The sequence below is a fragment of the Parasteatoda tepidariorum genome, chromosome 9 (genome assembly GCF_982258835.1).
Source record: "Parasteatoda tepidariorum strain Cologne lab strain chromosome 9, Ptep-v5.0, whole genome shotgun sequence".
NCBI classification, from domain to species: domain Eukaryota; kingdom Metazoa; phylum Arthropoda; class Arachnida; order Araneae; family Theridiidae; genus Parasteatoda; species Parasteatoda tepidariorum.
In genome coordinates, this window is record NC_141763.1 from 4,249,290 (window position 1) to 4,266,263 (window position 16,974).

The 16,974-nt window shown below is 26.6% G+C and overlaps 1 protein-coding gene across 3 annotated transcripts in view; it reads left to right on the plus strand.

Annotated features, from left to right (window-relative positions):
• LOC107449771 (E3 ubiquitin-protein ligase AMFR) overlaps positions 1-16,974 on the plus strand; it is a 193,653-nt gene that overhangs the window by 114,253 nt on the left and 62,426 nt on the right. For all 3 annotated transcript variants that reach the window (XR_015428977.1, XR_015428976.1, XM_043041501.3), the window contains exon 6: positions 751-883. Coding sequence is in view for 1 of the 3 variants with exons in the window: in XM_043041501.3 (XP_042897435.1) it covers positions 751-883 (133 nt within the window). In the remaining 2 variants the exon portion in view is untranslated. The remainder of the gene's footprint in view (positions 1-750; positions 884-16,974) is intronic.

Here is a 16,974-nt window from a genome sequence, read left to right on the forward strand (position 1 = left end):
TATTTTATGAACTTTTCATTGAGATCCACATTCCTTATTTTCCAAAATATTTCAAACTTGTCAACTCATTTTATGGGTGAAATAACTGATTTAATTTTCGAAGCCACTGCTTTATGTAATGTTTTACTGCTTTCTCTAAAAGTTTTTTTTTATAGAAAGCAGTAAAATCCTTTTCCCTTTTTGCTTGCATTTCAAACGAAAAACTCCGTCTAAATTAACGGATTTTATCAGTAGCAATTAAACTTAAGAACACATGTGGTAATGTATGTTTAAAATTACTTTAGTAATAAATGCAGTTATAATTTTATACATACATTTAGCTTTTTTTTTAGTTGCGAATGTATGCAGCATGATAGTGTAACACTGGATAATGTTTTGCTCTATTCTTGCTTTCTATTCGAATTTCTTTTATGGTTAAGATTTATAAGATAAATAGTAGATACTAGTTTACAAAATAAAGGTGCATCAATTAATGACTAGTGTTTATGAATTTAAAACCTGTTGTGTGTTTAAGTATTTTAAAAGGTAATTTTCTATTTAACGAATTTTCCATACAATGAACTTTTTATCGGGATTTGGCGACTTTGTTAAATAGAGGTCCGACTGTATTGCCCACTCTAAATAATAATTTTATTTGAGATCACCTATTTCATTCATTAAGATAGGAAATCGTATCACTAATTCAAAAGTTATTAATTGTGTGTGTGTTTTTCTTTCTCTGTTGTGTTAATGTAATGGCGTTTTCTGCAGGTATGCTCTTCACTTATTGGACGCCACGCGTGAAGGTACCTGGGAGAAGAGAGCCACTTACGTCTATTACACAGAACTTGGATTCGAACTCACTGCACTCATTGTTGACTTCTTTCATCATTTGCACATGTTGGTGAGTGTTTAAAGTTTTCATGTATCATTTGATTCAGTAGAAGATCTTTGTCGTAAACTTTTAAGTATGAGGCTTTGCGTTTTGTAGATCATGCCTACTAAACATCGTAGCAATATTAGTCTGGTGAAAATCAATAAAATGTCTTACATTAATTTTTAGATATAAATAATTAAAAAAAAATACAAATAAACAGTCACTGTATTTGCAGGAGAAAAAAAGTAACATTTTCTTGAGCATTAGAACTAAAAACAAGCAATTTCAGTTAGCTTAGATTCAAAATTGTAACCTTTTCATAAACAGGGGTCTGTCCTGGGTAAATTTACTACCGTTTAGGGGTACCTTCACAAATTCAACTTTAGAAAAAAGCAAGTTCTAAAATTCTCCTCCTCTTAAAATTTTGCTTTTGTATCCCTATAAAAAACTATAAATCCCAGAGTTTTTTTTTAAAATGAAACGAGGTTCTCACTCTATAAACTATACAGGAAGTCAAAATTGGAACAACATTGGAACATTATCCTTAACATTATTGTACATTTATTCTGAGAGACCTTTATTTTTTATTAAAAAATTTTTTCCCTATGAAACTTTTTTCTGTGTGACCTAGTCGAAAATAATGAATGTTCTCATAATGAAAATAACTTTTAGTTCTAGTTATTCTAAATACAAGTTTAAATTTAACTATGGACAATGGATATTTAAATTTGGATACAATTTTAAGCTTGACATTTTACAATAGCAAAATTAATTTTTAATATATAGGGAAAAATATATAGAAATTTACCAGTCATAAATTATTTTTATTTGTAGTGACAATTTTTGAAAACAATTTCTTATTTTACCATATCTTGGTCTTAATTTTTAATGTAACTTTTCCTGTTCACAAATTATGTCTAAATTTTCACAAAATAGGTACCTTAAAAAAAAAAAAAAAAAAAAAAAAAAAAAAAAAACCTCGACAGACCCCTGATAAATGAACACACATAAAAAGTTAATAGCTCTTGCTTCCTTTCATATAGAGTTTCCATTCCAGAGTTCCTTCCATATAGATGGCAGTACCTTTTTAAAAAACTTTTACACATTGAATGTTTTTCTGTTTTATTTTTTCAAGATTTTTCAAAAAAGGGGTCAGCACTTGATTTATTTCTAAAGCTTTCTTAATGATGTGGCAATTTATGTTTTATTTTGATGTGGCTCTACTAAGTGTAACTTTATCTTTATTTTTCTTATTTGTGGGTCTCTTTATGGCTTAGTTTGAATTTACATTTCACTTTTTCTAATTGCTTTTTATTATTTGTTTTTCCGTTGTGGGGCCTCGGGGAAGGGGGGCACTGTCAGTTTTTGGTTTCACCACTGATAACATAAAGGAGGCTCCTGTGTGTTAGCAGGATGCAGCACTGTCCTACTAGCACACATATCTTAAATTTCTATAATTTTTGTTGCTTTCTGCTAAAAAAAAATTTCTGACTTTATAAATTAAAACTAATTTGGACTTAGCTATTTTAAGCGCTTTTCTATTTTGATTTATTATTTTAAATGCTAATTACTTTTTTGTCTTTTTTTTTTAATTTTGTTAATTAGTTTCATTTTTTTATTAGATTTCCCTTCCATGTTAATTGTTTTCCTAAAGTTTTTATATTATATATAAACCCAAGATTTGAGGCAAAATTAAGCAACTAAACCAAATTGGGGAAAAAAAATTCTAACATCTGTTTATTTAAAAAAAAATAGCATTGCCTTTATTCTATTAAAATTAAATTTTCATTGGCTCATCGGTATATTGTAATAAATACTTTTCCTCTTCCAAATATTGTTGAAAGAAGTTTATTTGAATCAGTTTGCATAGTTACCAACTCTACTGGATTTTGTCAGTTTCTCCTAGTCTACTGGTTAAATAAAAATTCTCCTGGTTTTTGTACATTTTTAGAAATTTCCCTAAAATTGAGTAAGTTTTGTAAAGAAAAATCCTTATTGAAATAGCATTTTTGCAAAGATTATTGCTTGCTTGAATATTTAAGTAGGCATTAGGTACTAATAGATAATGAAGCCGACCTAACGTATAGAGATCAGTTTAAAACTTTTTGTTCTAAAATTTTCAGTTTGTTTTATTCAGAACTCCCTTTTTAAATGAATTAAAAGCTATATTTGATGAATTAAATACCTATTACTAATAAAAATTAAGAGTAAACATAATACGTAGCATTTCGAGTACATTTAATGTCAAAAATCATAACGGGGAAATATTGCAGTTTTTCTATTTTGATGACTGTAAAAATCCCTTAAATACCCTATGTGTAAAATATTTAGTACATTATGCAACAATTATCATGAAATTTATATTATTTCGTAAAATCTACTGGATTTTTTTTCTTATCCATGTTGGCAGCTATAAGTTTGCATGATATAGTACTGTTTCTTTTCTTATTTTCTAACTTGTAACAGTCAGTCTTGTTTAAGAATTTTTGTGTGAATACTTTGTTGATGACAATAGGCAGGAATAAAACAATAATCAGTTTGAAAAGGGAAAAACATAGTAGTAAGATACATCTAACCATATGTATGAAAATCTAATAGTGGTGTATAAGTTTTCCATTGTTTTTGGTACATTTTTGTTGGCCTGAAAATTACATTCAATTTCTCCACATTGACTTCCTTGTTTTTTTTTTTTTTTTATCTTCAGTATAAAATTAATGAATCATTGCGGTTTGTTTTCCTGTAATAATAATTTCTCTTATTTCATAATTCAGGGCCGTCTTAATAGCAGCTGGTCACAGAAAATTTTTATGCCCCTATAACATGTCAAAAATCGAACTAAAAAACTTTACATACATAAAGTATTTTTAAAATATGCTATAATTTTCAACAAAATTAAACATATTTTTATCACCCCCAAAAACTCAATGCACGTAAAATGAAACATTTTTAAGCTATGCATAATTTAAAAAAAAAAATTATGATAACCAGTTGCAGTCCTCAAATAATAAAATATTTTTCAAAACCAAGAAGCTAGTTAAAATATTAAATTAAAAAAAAAAACATAACAAGTAAAAAATTTAGAAGATATGAATTATTTCGTCACACTAGTCAGTTATTAAAACATCTTTCAAAGCACATCAGACATAACTAGTTTAAAAGTTGCTGTCCCATAGTGCTCTGTAATTTTAAACTCTTTCAATTATTACTTTATTTAACTAATTATAAATACTAAGCGGTGTTGGTGGTGGTCAAGCATATTTAGAGAAATTAGTTGAGTACCTAAGAATATTTTAATGTGGAAAAATAGATTTTGGTTGACTTTTTAAGTTTTCCTGGTGATAAACTATTCAAATTATTGGTGATTGCATGATAATCAATTATTATTTACAGAAAAAAAATACACTTTTTACAAGGAAATACATTTATAAAAAAAATGTATAATGCAATGTTTTTGCTCTTAATTTTTTTTTTTAATACAATTTATGAAAAGTGTGATTCTCAAGGGTGCCCGGGTGTGCCCATGCGTAAAGACAGTTCTGCTCTACTTTGAATGATTGATATACTTTCTTGTTTTATTTTGCTATTATTACGTATTTTATTTTGATTGTAATTAAGAGTTTAAAACTGAGAATTTTTATTTATTGTAACTTGTTTCTATGATGCATTATTACATTACACACACGTGAGCGTTACTTTTAAAATTAACGAATAAAAGTTCATGTACTTTCAACAAAAGTAAAAAATTTTGATTTTAAAAAGTATGAGTAAAAAGTACAAATACAAAAAAAAAAATTTATAAAATAATAACTTCAAATTTCTTTAAAAATGTTAAATATATATATATATATATATATATATATATATATATATATATATATATATAATTTTAATTTAAGATGCCTAAAATTTTAATTTCCCTTAAAATTTAATAGAAATGTTACAAAAATCCATTGAAATGGTGAAGGTTGAAAATATCCAGAAACCAAACTGGAAATCGAAATTCAATGCTTGCATATAAAAAGAAATTTCATTAATTTTAGAACTACCAAATCCTTAGAAATTTTGTTTTTACTTTCGGAATTCTTTTCAATAAATTAATTAGTTAAATAATTCGGATAAGTATTATAACTTTTAAAGAAATGAGAAAAATGTATTCACATACAGGTAATCCCTTAAATATAAATATTATAAATTTTATTTGATTTTTATATAAGTTGGAAAAAAAATAGAATTTAAGATAATGATTTTTATTTCAATTTGTGATATTCCTTAATAACTCCTCTCATAGTTAAAAGATAAGTTATATTTTTAAATTTATTCATATAAGTTTTATTTATATGTTTATGTGGTAAAATGTGAAAAGGAAGAAAAAAATATTTTTATTTAATATCAAAGAAGTAATAAAATTCTAAAAACAAAAATTTGATGCTCTTGATATTTTATTAAATAAAGCATAATTTTATATTTTAAAATTTAAATTTTGTTCAAAAAATTTTTGTCCTAGTATTTTTAGATGAATTATAGAAATTATTAAAAAAAAACAAAAAAAACAACAGAGTTGATTAAAATAATCAGGGTGGCCACCCACCTGGAAAACCTGGAATTATCAGGGAATTTTTTTTATACTGGAAAAACCTGGAAAAATCAGGGAAATATGGATAAAAACCTGGAAAACCTGGAAATTTTAAAGAAAAGCTGGAAATTTTTTCTTTTATATTTTTTTAATTTCACTAATTTAAATTATTTGCTAATTATCTTAAATTGTTTCATCCATTATACCCACATTTTTTAGACGGAAATGTATCTCCAAACAGTTAAAATATCATCAACTTACTTTGCTTTCATCAAAATTTGTTCCATTATAGCCCTGTTAAACTAGAATACAACATAAAATTCTCCCATGGTTGTTAAGCAACAGTGCAAATTAGGAAAGGCAAAGATTATGGTGGATATGGAAGACGGGGTTAGGATTCGGTTTTTAAATTCTGTCCGTGTTCACACAATGATTCAAGTTTGTTTGCAATTGAGTGGTAATTTTTTTCTATTTTGACAAAATGAGTCAAATTTTTTTTGTATTTTTAACTTTATTAAATTCTCTAAAAATTAGTTGGTTGTAATTTAATAATAATAGATTTTATATTGCACTCTTTTTCTGAAAGCTTTTGAACTCCCATTCTAAGAAATCTATAAATTATTTTTTCTCAGCAAACTCAACGCATTTCGCCCCATCACTAACAGCAATGTTTGTCGACAAATTGTTACAATTCTTGCGTTAATGCTAATTTTTTCTATTTCATTTTAACCTTTTATAGTATATTTTTATTTTGAAAAAAGTTTTTTTTTTTTAGAACTAACTATATACAGGGATGAGATTTTTCCGCTTTTTAGCTGATTTCCGCTTTTTTCACTTTTATCTCTTGAATTTCAGCTTTTTTATCAAAAATTCAGATTTTTCTAAAAATTTCACTTTTTTTTATAAGTATTCCGCTTTTTCAGAAAATTCACCCATTTTCAAAGAGAAACAGAAAATTCAAACTACATAGCTACCAATCTTTTCTCATTTTTACTTATTTTAGCTATTTTCTCCCCTTTTACTCGCAGCAGATAAGATTTTCCGAATTTTTTACCCGCCCTCCAGATAGATCCGATTTTTGTGGTTCAAACGACGCTGTTTCTGACAAGCCTTTTAGAGGTCCCAAGCCTGGAATCTGCCAATATCTCGATTCTTATTCACACGATTTTAATATCAAACATAGCTTTTCATATTTGCGTGTTGAGATTCTTATTCACGCGATTTGAATATTGTACATTGTGATTCGTATTTACGCCTTTTTAAAAACCTATGAAGTGATTCGTATTCACGCAAGTTTAAAATTCAATGTCTTGATTTGCTCATGCTGTTTATAATATCGAACATTGATTTTCATTTATACGTGATTTTAAAATAAGGCATTGGGATTCGCAATCACGCATTCTAAAAATTATGCATCATAATTCTTATTTATGCAATCTAAAAATTACGCATCATGATTCGTATTTACGCGATCTAAAAATTATGAATCGGGATTTGTATTTACGCGTTTTAAAAATTCTATATCCCAGTATGTATTTTCTCATTTTCAAAATCGTATATTTAGTTTCATATTCATGTGATTTCAAAATCCATAATTGTTATTCATATTCACGCAATTTTAAGATCAACTCTCGCGATTCTTGTAAGAAGTAAATTTTTTTAAAAAATTAATTACTATAAAGGTGACTGTTTTTCTAACGACGATTATTAGTATGTATATAAAAGTGTTACAACATCAAAGGAACTGGAAGGGAATATATTCAAAACTTACATTCTGTGCTTGCAAAGAAGAAAAAATAGGATTTGTCACAAGATGTTTGAAAATGGACTAACGACTAAATATAGCAAACATTAAAGATATAGGAAACAAAAGCAATAACTTAAAAAGGGATTCAATTTAATTTTCTTTTATTGGAAAAAGAGTTAATTAACTCATCATCAAAATTTTATTTATAATTGCTGTTATTTATGCTATAAAATGCAAAATTCTTTTCAAATAAAAAACAATTATCTAAACAGCTGCTGATGGTCATGTAATTTTTCAAACTAAAATACCAATTTTTGTATGTTAAGGAGTTACTATATATTTCTACTTCACTGTTATTGATATGTTTCAAAGGGCTGTAGTTAGATTAGACTATAACATGAACATAATGATTTGGTCCATTGTTAAAGTTTTTTTTCCCCAATATAATTTAAAAAGTAAAATTACTGATATATTTGCTATAAATCACATAACAGTATTTATTAAAAGAAATGAAATATTAATGTATATTCTCAGTAGTTTTAATTTGCTAAACCAAGTAGTTTTTCAAGTAATAATTGTCTCTTATGTGAACTGAGGAAAAATATAATTTCCAGCTTTATTTTTTCAATTGGTAATTTTTATTTTCACTAAACATTAGGTATCAATGTTGTCGTTTTTATAATAATAGATTAGTACGCAATTGTATGTCAACACATTATTTATTACCTTAAACTGTCTGGAATTTATTATTAAAGGGCTGCGCTTGCGTAAAATTTACAATCGTGGAAATTCAGCTTTTTTGCCTTTTGGCTAATCTCATCCCTGTATATATTAATCTCAAATTTTACGGTTTTGTTGGTAAATATTAGTTTTTTTAATTCAAAATTCGAATTGTATAGTTATCATAATACTAAAAGTTTGTAAATGTTGCTTGCATTCCAGAGATAATATTTCAAAACTATTCCTCTTTTTACCTAAAAAAGCTGACAATGACTAAGGAATATATAGGAAACATATTAAATGATGTATATACGTAAAATATAATTTTTTTTATTCATATGTGTTTAGTCAGGAGAAGGAAAAGGAAACTTAGTGTTTTAGTTCTGCACTGTACAAGATTCCAGTTGTTCAAACAAAAACAATTAACTATGCTAAACTAAAAAAACTGTGTGTTTAGATTGGAATTCTTTAAATGTTTTAATTTCAAATAAGAAAAAAAATCAAAAAGTATAAATTTTAAGGAATTTTATCTATTTTTTTTTCTTCTATAGAGTATAGAACTAAAAATTAGACAATTTTACATTTCTGACATTTATTTTTTTATACTGAATCTCTTAAAATAAAAATGCTATTTCAAAATACCATTATTTAAAAATTTGACTTGAGATATTGGTTTAAGGAAAATATGATCAGTGAATTTTATAAAAAGCACTGGTAAGATGAAATACAGTATAATGCAGTATACAGTACAGCTTTATATTGAAGTGTAATTACAGTGATTCACAAAAGTGTTGATACACTTATGACTTTCAATGAAATAAGACTATCCATTAATTAAAATGAATGTTTTAGAATGTATATTTAATGATAAAAAATGTGTTCTAATCTTAACAAAACTGAAATATTTTAAATGACAATATGAAATATTTTAAAAACAAAGGAAAAGTTTATTTTTAAGGAATCAATCATTAAAAAGTGACAAAAACTTTATCCCACAAAAGTCATCATACACTTTTAAAGAAAAAACTCAGTCTATTAGTAAATCTAATTTTTCGTTAAATTAACATTTACTGGAGTTTCCTTTAGCATCTGCAGTAGCTTTTAAAGGTTGAAAATACGTGTAACTAGTTTTTTCTTTTTGTCAGGGGAAATTCGTGCAGAATATTTTTTTAAAATTTTTACAGAAACTTTTACAACACTCAATTGCAAATTTATGAATTTTTCCATAAAATTTATAATTTTAATCTCTGATATGAAGTCCTTCTTTTAAGCATTTTATCACATATTTCACAGTTCAATTGAGTACAGTAAACTAATTTAACATATTCATTACTGATTTACCTCTTATGAAGACAAATAATCAAATTTGGTCTATTTTATTACGACCACAAGTCATTTTTAAATGATAAAATAAAATATTACGGAGTTAGCAAGCAAAAATTAAAATATAATTTTGCTATTATAGGTTTGATACTAAATTGCTAATAAAAAAATAAATAAAAAAAGCAATTGACGATAATTTTAATTCTGAGATCCAAAACATTTAAATGTACGATGACTTTCGTGGGGTAACATTTTTGTTACTATTTGATTAAAAAATTAACTTTTGCTTTGTTTTTAAAATATTCCGAGCAGTTTTGCTAAGAATAGATTATACATCTTATTATCAAATACCCATTGTGAAATATTCATTTTAATTATTGAATTTTTATTTCCTATTTCAATATAAGTTATCAAGTGAGTGAGCCCTTTTGTGAGCCACTGTAATTATTAAAAATTATTAATATATAGTAATCACCTGAAGCGGTTCTCTTTTCCTTAATGAAAATATATTAAACAATACTTATCCAAGGTTTTATTGGTTACTCTGATTTTGTCATTTTGTAGGTACACTTTGAGCAAATACTACTTAAAGTAACACATTAAATTCAATAAAAACAATTAAAATTATTCAATAAAACCAATATATTCTACAAGCTAAACATATTATTTTCTCAACGTCTTAATTTTTTAAAAATTAATGTTGTACCAGAACATTAAAAAATAATGAAAAAATATCTTGTAAAAAAAGAAATTATTTTTCAAGATATGTTTAAAAAAATGACATTTTGAATAAGATATTTTATAATACAGACACTTTTCTTGTACACATCCTACACTTTATAAGAAAAAAGGAAAAAAATGCAAACCTGGAAATTTTAAGACTTTTACCTGGAAAAATCAGGGAAATTTGAAATCTGTTTTGAGTGGCCACCCTGATAATGCTTGTCAAAATTAAATAAGTGGATTATGGCATTTTTCAAATTGAAAACTATTAGATTTTGTAATATTACAGGGGTGGCCAAGCTCCTTGATAATCGAGCCATTTTTCAAAATTTGAAATTTTTCATGAACCGCAATTAAATACTTATTTAAAAGGTATTAATTTTTTTTTACATAAATTATATTTATTGAAAACATAAGTAAAAGTACAAAATATGTGTATTGAATTTAAATATTGATAATTAAACACATTTATTTTACTTCTCTTGATAATTCTTTAAAATTTGATGAATAATTGGTGACAGCACTTCTCAGTAATTCTTTGAAATGCTGATTAGTTACTGATTGGTGTTTGGATTCCACGAATTTTAAAGTGGAAAAAAATGATTCACATAAGCACGTTCCGAATATTGAAATAATTTGACAACAAGCCTTTACTGAATCAGGATGCTTCGATTCTGGTACAAATTTCCAAAATTCAGTAATCGACGTCGACTTATATTTTAATTGTAGATCTTTATCTTCTTGCATCCCTATTAATTCTAATTCTCCAGATGCTTTTTGTGTCATAATTATATTGGAAATGGAAAACTCACCTTGAACTGAACAATGTTGCACTTAGTCTTTCATATTTGTTCTCAGTAATTTAAGAAACATTTCGAAACACATGGAATGATAATAATTTTTAAAAATATAATAGCACAAAAATGAAAAGGGAACTCGGGTACATTTATCGAGAGCCACAAATAATCCTTCAAAGAGTCGCATGTGGCACGCGAGCTGCAGGTTGTCCATCCCTGTAATATTACATAAGTTTTTTGAAAAAGCCTGAAAGGTATTCTAGCCCCATTCTTTGTCTCAAACTGAATTTAACTATAAAGAAACAAGAAATCTCAGCCTATGTTTATTAGTCTAGGGCATGGGTCCCCGAACTTTTTTGATCATCGACCCTATGTAATTTTTCGAAATCTCCATCGACCCCCATAGAAGTAATTTTCTGTTAATTAAAATAAAACTCTATTAGATACTGTGTTTGTACATTTATTTTATGATTTTAAACATTAATAAAGTAATAGTACATGGTGTAACAATAGTTTTATGAAAAATATATTAATGTTGAAATTTAAATACCTTAATATTTATTAAATAATAAGTAAATATAAATAAGTAGGAATAATAAGTAAAGTAACTGCAGATTTATTGCTTCTTAAACTTAGCGGACTGTACTAATCCATATTATTAATGCTTGCCTTTTTTACATGTATTGATAATTAAAATTGATATCTAAACTAAACAAATGGTTTTATCGAAACAATAACTAATTATCAAAAACTATAAAAGTTTTAATAATGGCACAGCAAATATTCAGCACTGTTCACAGTTTGCAAATATAGCTGAAACTGCACATGATATTTGCGTTTGTAACTTCAATGCTCATCACACGTGACATTTGGACAAGCGCACATATGCATATGACTTTTAAACCAGAAATGCCGAGTTCATGCCACTGCGCACTGGTACGTAAATACTTGTTTCACTTGAATGAATGTACGTTTATTAATTTATGTTCTATGAAGAAACTGCTATTAAGTCAATTATAAAAAAATCACAAATTTTACATACTTCTGATTTGCGTATTAAGAACTGTTTTTTCTTCGACCCACAATCGATCCTTCCGATTCGGATCAACCCCCTTTCGATCCCCGCTTATGTTAAATATACCCCTGGGGGTCTATATAGACCACTTTGGCGACCTCTGGTCTAGGGGTTCGTGCATTAAAAAAAAACTGTCTTTTCTTTTTTTTTCTTTCTTTTTTAATGGATGTAGCGTAAGTTAAAATACATCAATAAGACATCAAAAATACAAAATTGTTAATTTACACAACTATTTTTTCAGGGGAAAAAATGTGGCCCACTAACAAAAGTAATGCCGCCACCAACCATATTCATAAGAACATCAATAATTCACTACCCCCTCCATTATTTACCCGTTTTTATTAAGAAATATTTCCAGGAAGAACTTAAGAATGTTTGTGGGAGCAAGCCACCAAAATTCACATACACAATACCAGAGTGGCCTAGGATACCCTGAAGGGCAGTGGACACAATCTTTGGGGGGCGTCGCATGGTTTATATATATATAATGAATTGGAAAATCGTGAATCTCGAATTATTCAAAATTTTAAAATTCTCTAATATTTTAACACGTTTTTATTAACTTGCCTTCGTATATGTCTGTTTGTAATCGATTTTAAACTAACTTCCCGACTAGCTACAGACTTCAAATTTGGCACATAGTTCAGAGTTGGTAGACAATGCATGAAAATTAAGAGAAAAAAAGACATACATAGTAAGATAAAATTAAAGAAAAATTAATATTTTCACAGTACGTATACTCATACATATACACATTTTCTTACTCATACACAGCCACATACACATGCATATATACAAGCATATTCCACATTCAGATACAATTACAGATATACATACACATATTCACATAAGCACACATACGCACACTAATATATCATTACTGTTATATGTTTCATGCGTTTTTCGTTTAAAATCTTACAAGCACGATTTGAAGAGCTTTGCAGCGATGTTAGTTTCCTCGTGACTAATTTGCTGAATAGCTTTGTCTACACCTTCGTTTTTAAATTTTTATTTTTTAATTATTATTCTCCGCTGCAAAAACGTAGTTTTGAAAAATATTTTTTTTTTATTTACTTTTTTTTTTTTTTTTTTTTTTTTTTTACTCCCAAAATCTCAATTTTTTTCACTAACTGTACGCAAACTTTTCGACTGACATTTGACACTAATTTGAAATAATAATTGAATCGACAACAAAAGACAATCGCGAAAATATTAAGTTTTCTTTAATTTTATTTTACTTTGTATGTCTTCTTTGTCTTTATTTTCATGCATTTTCGAAATAAATTAAATACAAACAGATTGAAATTGTATCCAAATAAGCGTAACAGCTTAGATAATATTTTAAAATATTTAGAAACAATCTAATCGAATAATTTGAATAAAAATTTCAATAACTTTTACAACTGTGCCAATAAATTGTACTTACAAAAAAGCAGAGTTTGTTGATTTAAATCAAATGATTTTTTAAAAAAAAATTATTGCTTTAAATCAACAGATTTTTATATATATATATATATATATATATTGATTTTAAAAGTTAAAAAACTGTGTATTAAATTATTGATACTTTAATTATTTTGTTTTCTTAGTTTTAAAATTTATTTTAAATAAATTGCTGCATTAATTCATTTTAGTTAACGAAATTATTTTCTTTATGATGGGTGTTAAATTCCAGCAAGTTTGAAATTACGTTTTTAAAAATATTTTGATTCTTGAGATTAAAGTGCAGATTAGACGAGAGTACAGATTAAAGTAAATATTTAATACTGTCTTAATATAGGCTTGCATAGCTGTAGAAAAGTAATTAATAAACATGAATTATTTTTTAAAAAAAAAAACGAAAATAATGTTAATTATAATTCAACCTTTTGATTGAAAAACCATGGAATTAAAATCTACATTATATTTTATTAATAAAAAATATAAATTTCTAAAGCTTGAGGTTATATGAAAAGGAAATTACCCTAATAAGCCAAAAACGGAAAGAAAGAAAAAAAGATTAAATTCAGATATTTCTGATATCATTAGCCTATACCAAATCTGATATAGTGTCGTTCTTCCCTTTCAAACTCTATTGAAGCAGTAGGGTTATTAACTGATGACTGGTATTTTTTTCTCATAATAAATTTACAGTATTCTCATAATAAATTTACAGTCTTCGACATAATCAGATTTCCTATAAAGAAATTTTGTGAAGAAAAATTCCAATGTGTACATAGATTTTTTTGAAATTTTTTTTAGCTTATAACTTACCTATTTTGATATATGATTGAAAAATAATATTTTAATATAAAAATTTATAGATTAAATATTTATTTATTTATTTTTTGATGAATGACTACATTTATAACCACAATCTGTTACATTTATTTAGTCATTTTAAAACTCAAGAGAAAAGAAAAAAAGAAATCACAATTTTGAATTAAAATTATGTTTTGGTAATTGAAACTGTATTAATAGTTAAAGCATTCTTTAAATTCTCTATTTCATCTAGTCTTTAAATTTCAATCATGCATTTGTTTCAAAATGGTTTCTATGTATTCAAAGCTATGTATTATAATGAAAAATTGTTTTAGGTAGTTAGAGCTTCTATAATATTGTTATAATATAGTTTTAATATTAATGTAATTTTGATTAAACATTTATAAAAAAAATTTTTAGTTACAAATCAAAGTTCTTACAATGTATTTGAATAAAAATAAAAAAAATCTGATTTAAATCAACAACAAAAATCTGATTATTTATTATTTTTTTTAAAGTAAAAAAAAAAATCACAAACCCTGAACTAAAGTATTACTTTAGTTCAGAATTTGTGATTTTTTTTCAAACTTAAAAAAATGAGATTGAGTATTCAAATTTATAATTAAAATAAGCTTAATTATCTTTTTTTAAGTTTCTTAATTTTACTTAAGAAACTTAAGTAATTTTTAAGTTCTTTATGTTTTTTATTTAAATAACTTGGTAAATTTGGGATTACAGAAAAATTTATTATGATAGTTTTAACTTTTTAATTTAAATAACTAAGTTGGGTGATGAACTAAGATTAAGCCTAATCATTCGAAAAACTAAAATTAAATTTTATAAGACTTATTCTACGTGTATTGCTCTATGCAAGTGAAACATGGACACTAAGCGCAGACACTCAGCGTACTCTTGGTGTTTTTGAAAGGAAAATCTTTAGAAATATTTTTGGCCCAGTACAGGAAAGAGGCTGTTGGCGAATCAGGTACAACTTTGAATTATATAGACTCCATGGACAGCCACAGATAGTGCAGGTCATCCGAAGCAATAGATGAAGATATCTTGGCCATATCTGGAGAGGCCCAGAAAATAATGCAGTCCGAATTGTCACCTTTAAAAATCCTTCTGGATCTCTGACTAGAGGAAGACCTCCAACTAGATGGCTGGATGAGACTGCTAAAGATCTAAAAGTATTGAAGATAAACAACTGGAAAAAAGTCGCCATGGACAGGAGGTGTTGGAGGCTACGTGTGGTTGAGGCAGCCAAGGCCTGTAAGGGGCTGTCGTGCTGAAGAAGTTGAGTGATGGACCTCAGAAAATCCCTACAATTCCAATTGTGTATGTCGTACTCTTCGATTTTCGCTTTTTTTTTTTATTTAAGTACCCGAGCTAAGCACTGGATTAGAGTCTCTCATAATTAGTCCGTTTTTATGTAATAAAATGAAATATTGGATTGTGGTGACCTCCCACGGTTATTCCGATGGTATAATTAAAACTGTTAAATGCAAAAGATATTTTTTAACTCTATGATCATCAGAATGAATTTATATTAGTAAACAAATCAACAGTACACAGCTGATGAATAAAAGATATGTTTATCAGATTAATGTTATTATATTTTCCCTTTGTAATAAGCTCATCGTGCACCCTCAGTAAATTAAAATATACAAAAATATTTTAATTATATATAATAGTAAATCTCATCTCAATAATAAATAGCATTGTGCACTCTTGGTGCATAATGACTTCTAAACTTGTAAGCAAATGGAGTGTATGTCATGATGTGTGGCAGGAAGACAAAATTTTTCGAGAAATAACAAAATATGCAAAAAGTGAAATGAACGTAAAGAATTTTAAACCGTTTTTCTGAATATTGGGACCATTTCTGATTATTGAGACCATTTGGGGCTATTCCACATTTTTTCAAAGTCAAAAATTTGAATCTGTCGGAAAAAAATATTTATTCAGAGAAAGTGCATTGTCTAATTTTGTAACTTAAAATATCACCTGATTAAATTACATATTTAAAGTTAGGCTTTCAAACCAATAGGATTAAGTCTAAGTGCGTGAAAATTCAATTATTAGTTCTAAGTATTCACTTTATTTACTTGCGATGTATCGATTGGATGTAAGAATTGGGTGTTAACTCTGACTACGAATTTTTCTTTATATTCTCGAAATGGATTGTCATCGCAATTAAATTTTAGCTGAGCAAAATTGTCAGGGAATCGCACGGAAAATGGAACTTTAGGTGTGACTTTTTCCTTTTAAGAGATCCAATAATTAAAGAATAAATAGAAGAGAAATTTACTCAGAATGCATTAGTTGTGAAATCAATGTTCATATAATATCATCAACTTTCATTCTTTTCCCTCAGTAGAAATTTTAAAATAACTGATCAATATTATTTATTTATTTATTTTTTTATAGATTCATTGTTCCATGATTAATATCAATTTCGCATAATTTTTTTGAACAATTTTTAAAGAAATAACAGGTCTTCCGAAAACAAATTGCTAAAAGTTCAGAAAATGCACTAAAATCAATTTTTAATGGATTGGTTAATTGGGCTAAATATTATTTTATACTAACTAAACAAAAAAAAAAATTATCTTTAGAACTTTTTAAAACTGGATGAGATGAATTTGAAAATTGATAAATACAATTTACATAAGAGTTTCATTGATATTGTCTATTGAGGAAATAAAGATGTAACGCAACTAATATGAATCTAAACAACCACCAAATAAGGCAAAAATATTTTGATCCTGATTATTCTGATATACCGAATGCCAGGTATGAAGGAATTTAAGTCAGTCGCTGTATTTCAAAGGGTTTATAACATCAAAAAAAAAAGGGGTTTTAATCTTAAATTAAGACTTTGATGGAACTGTAGCTCTGTCTGCATACATGGTTACC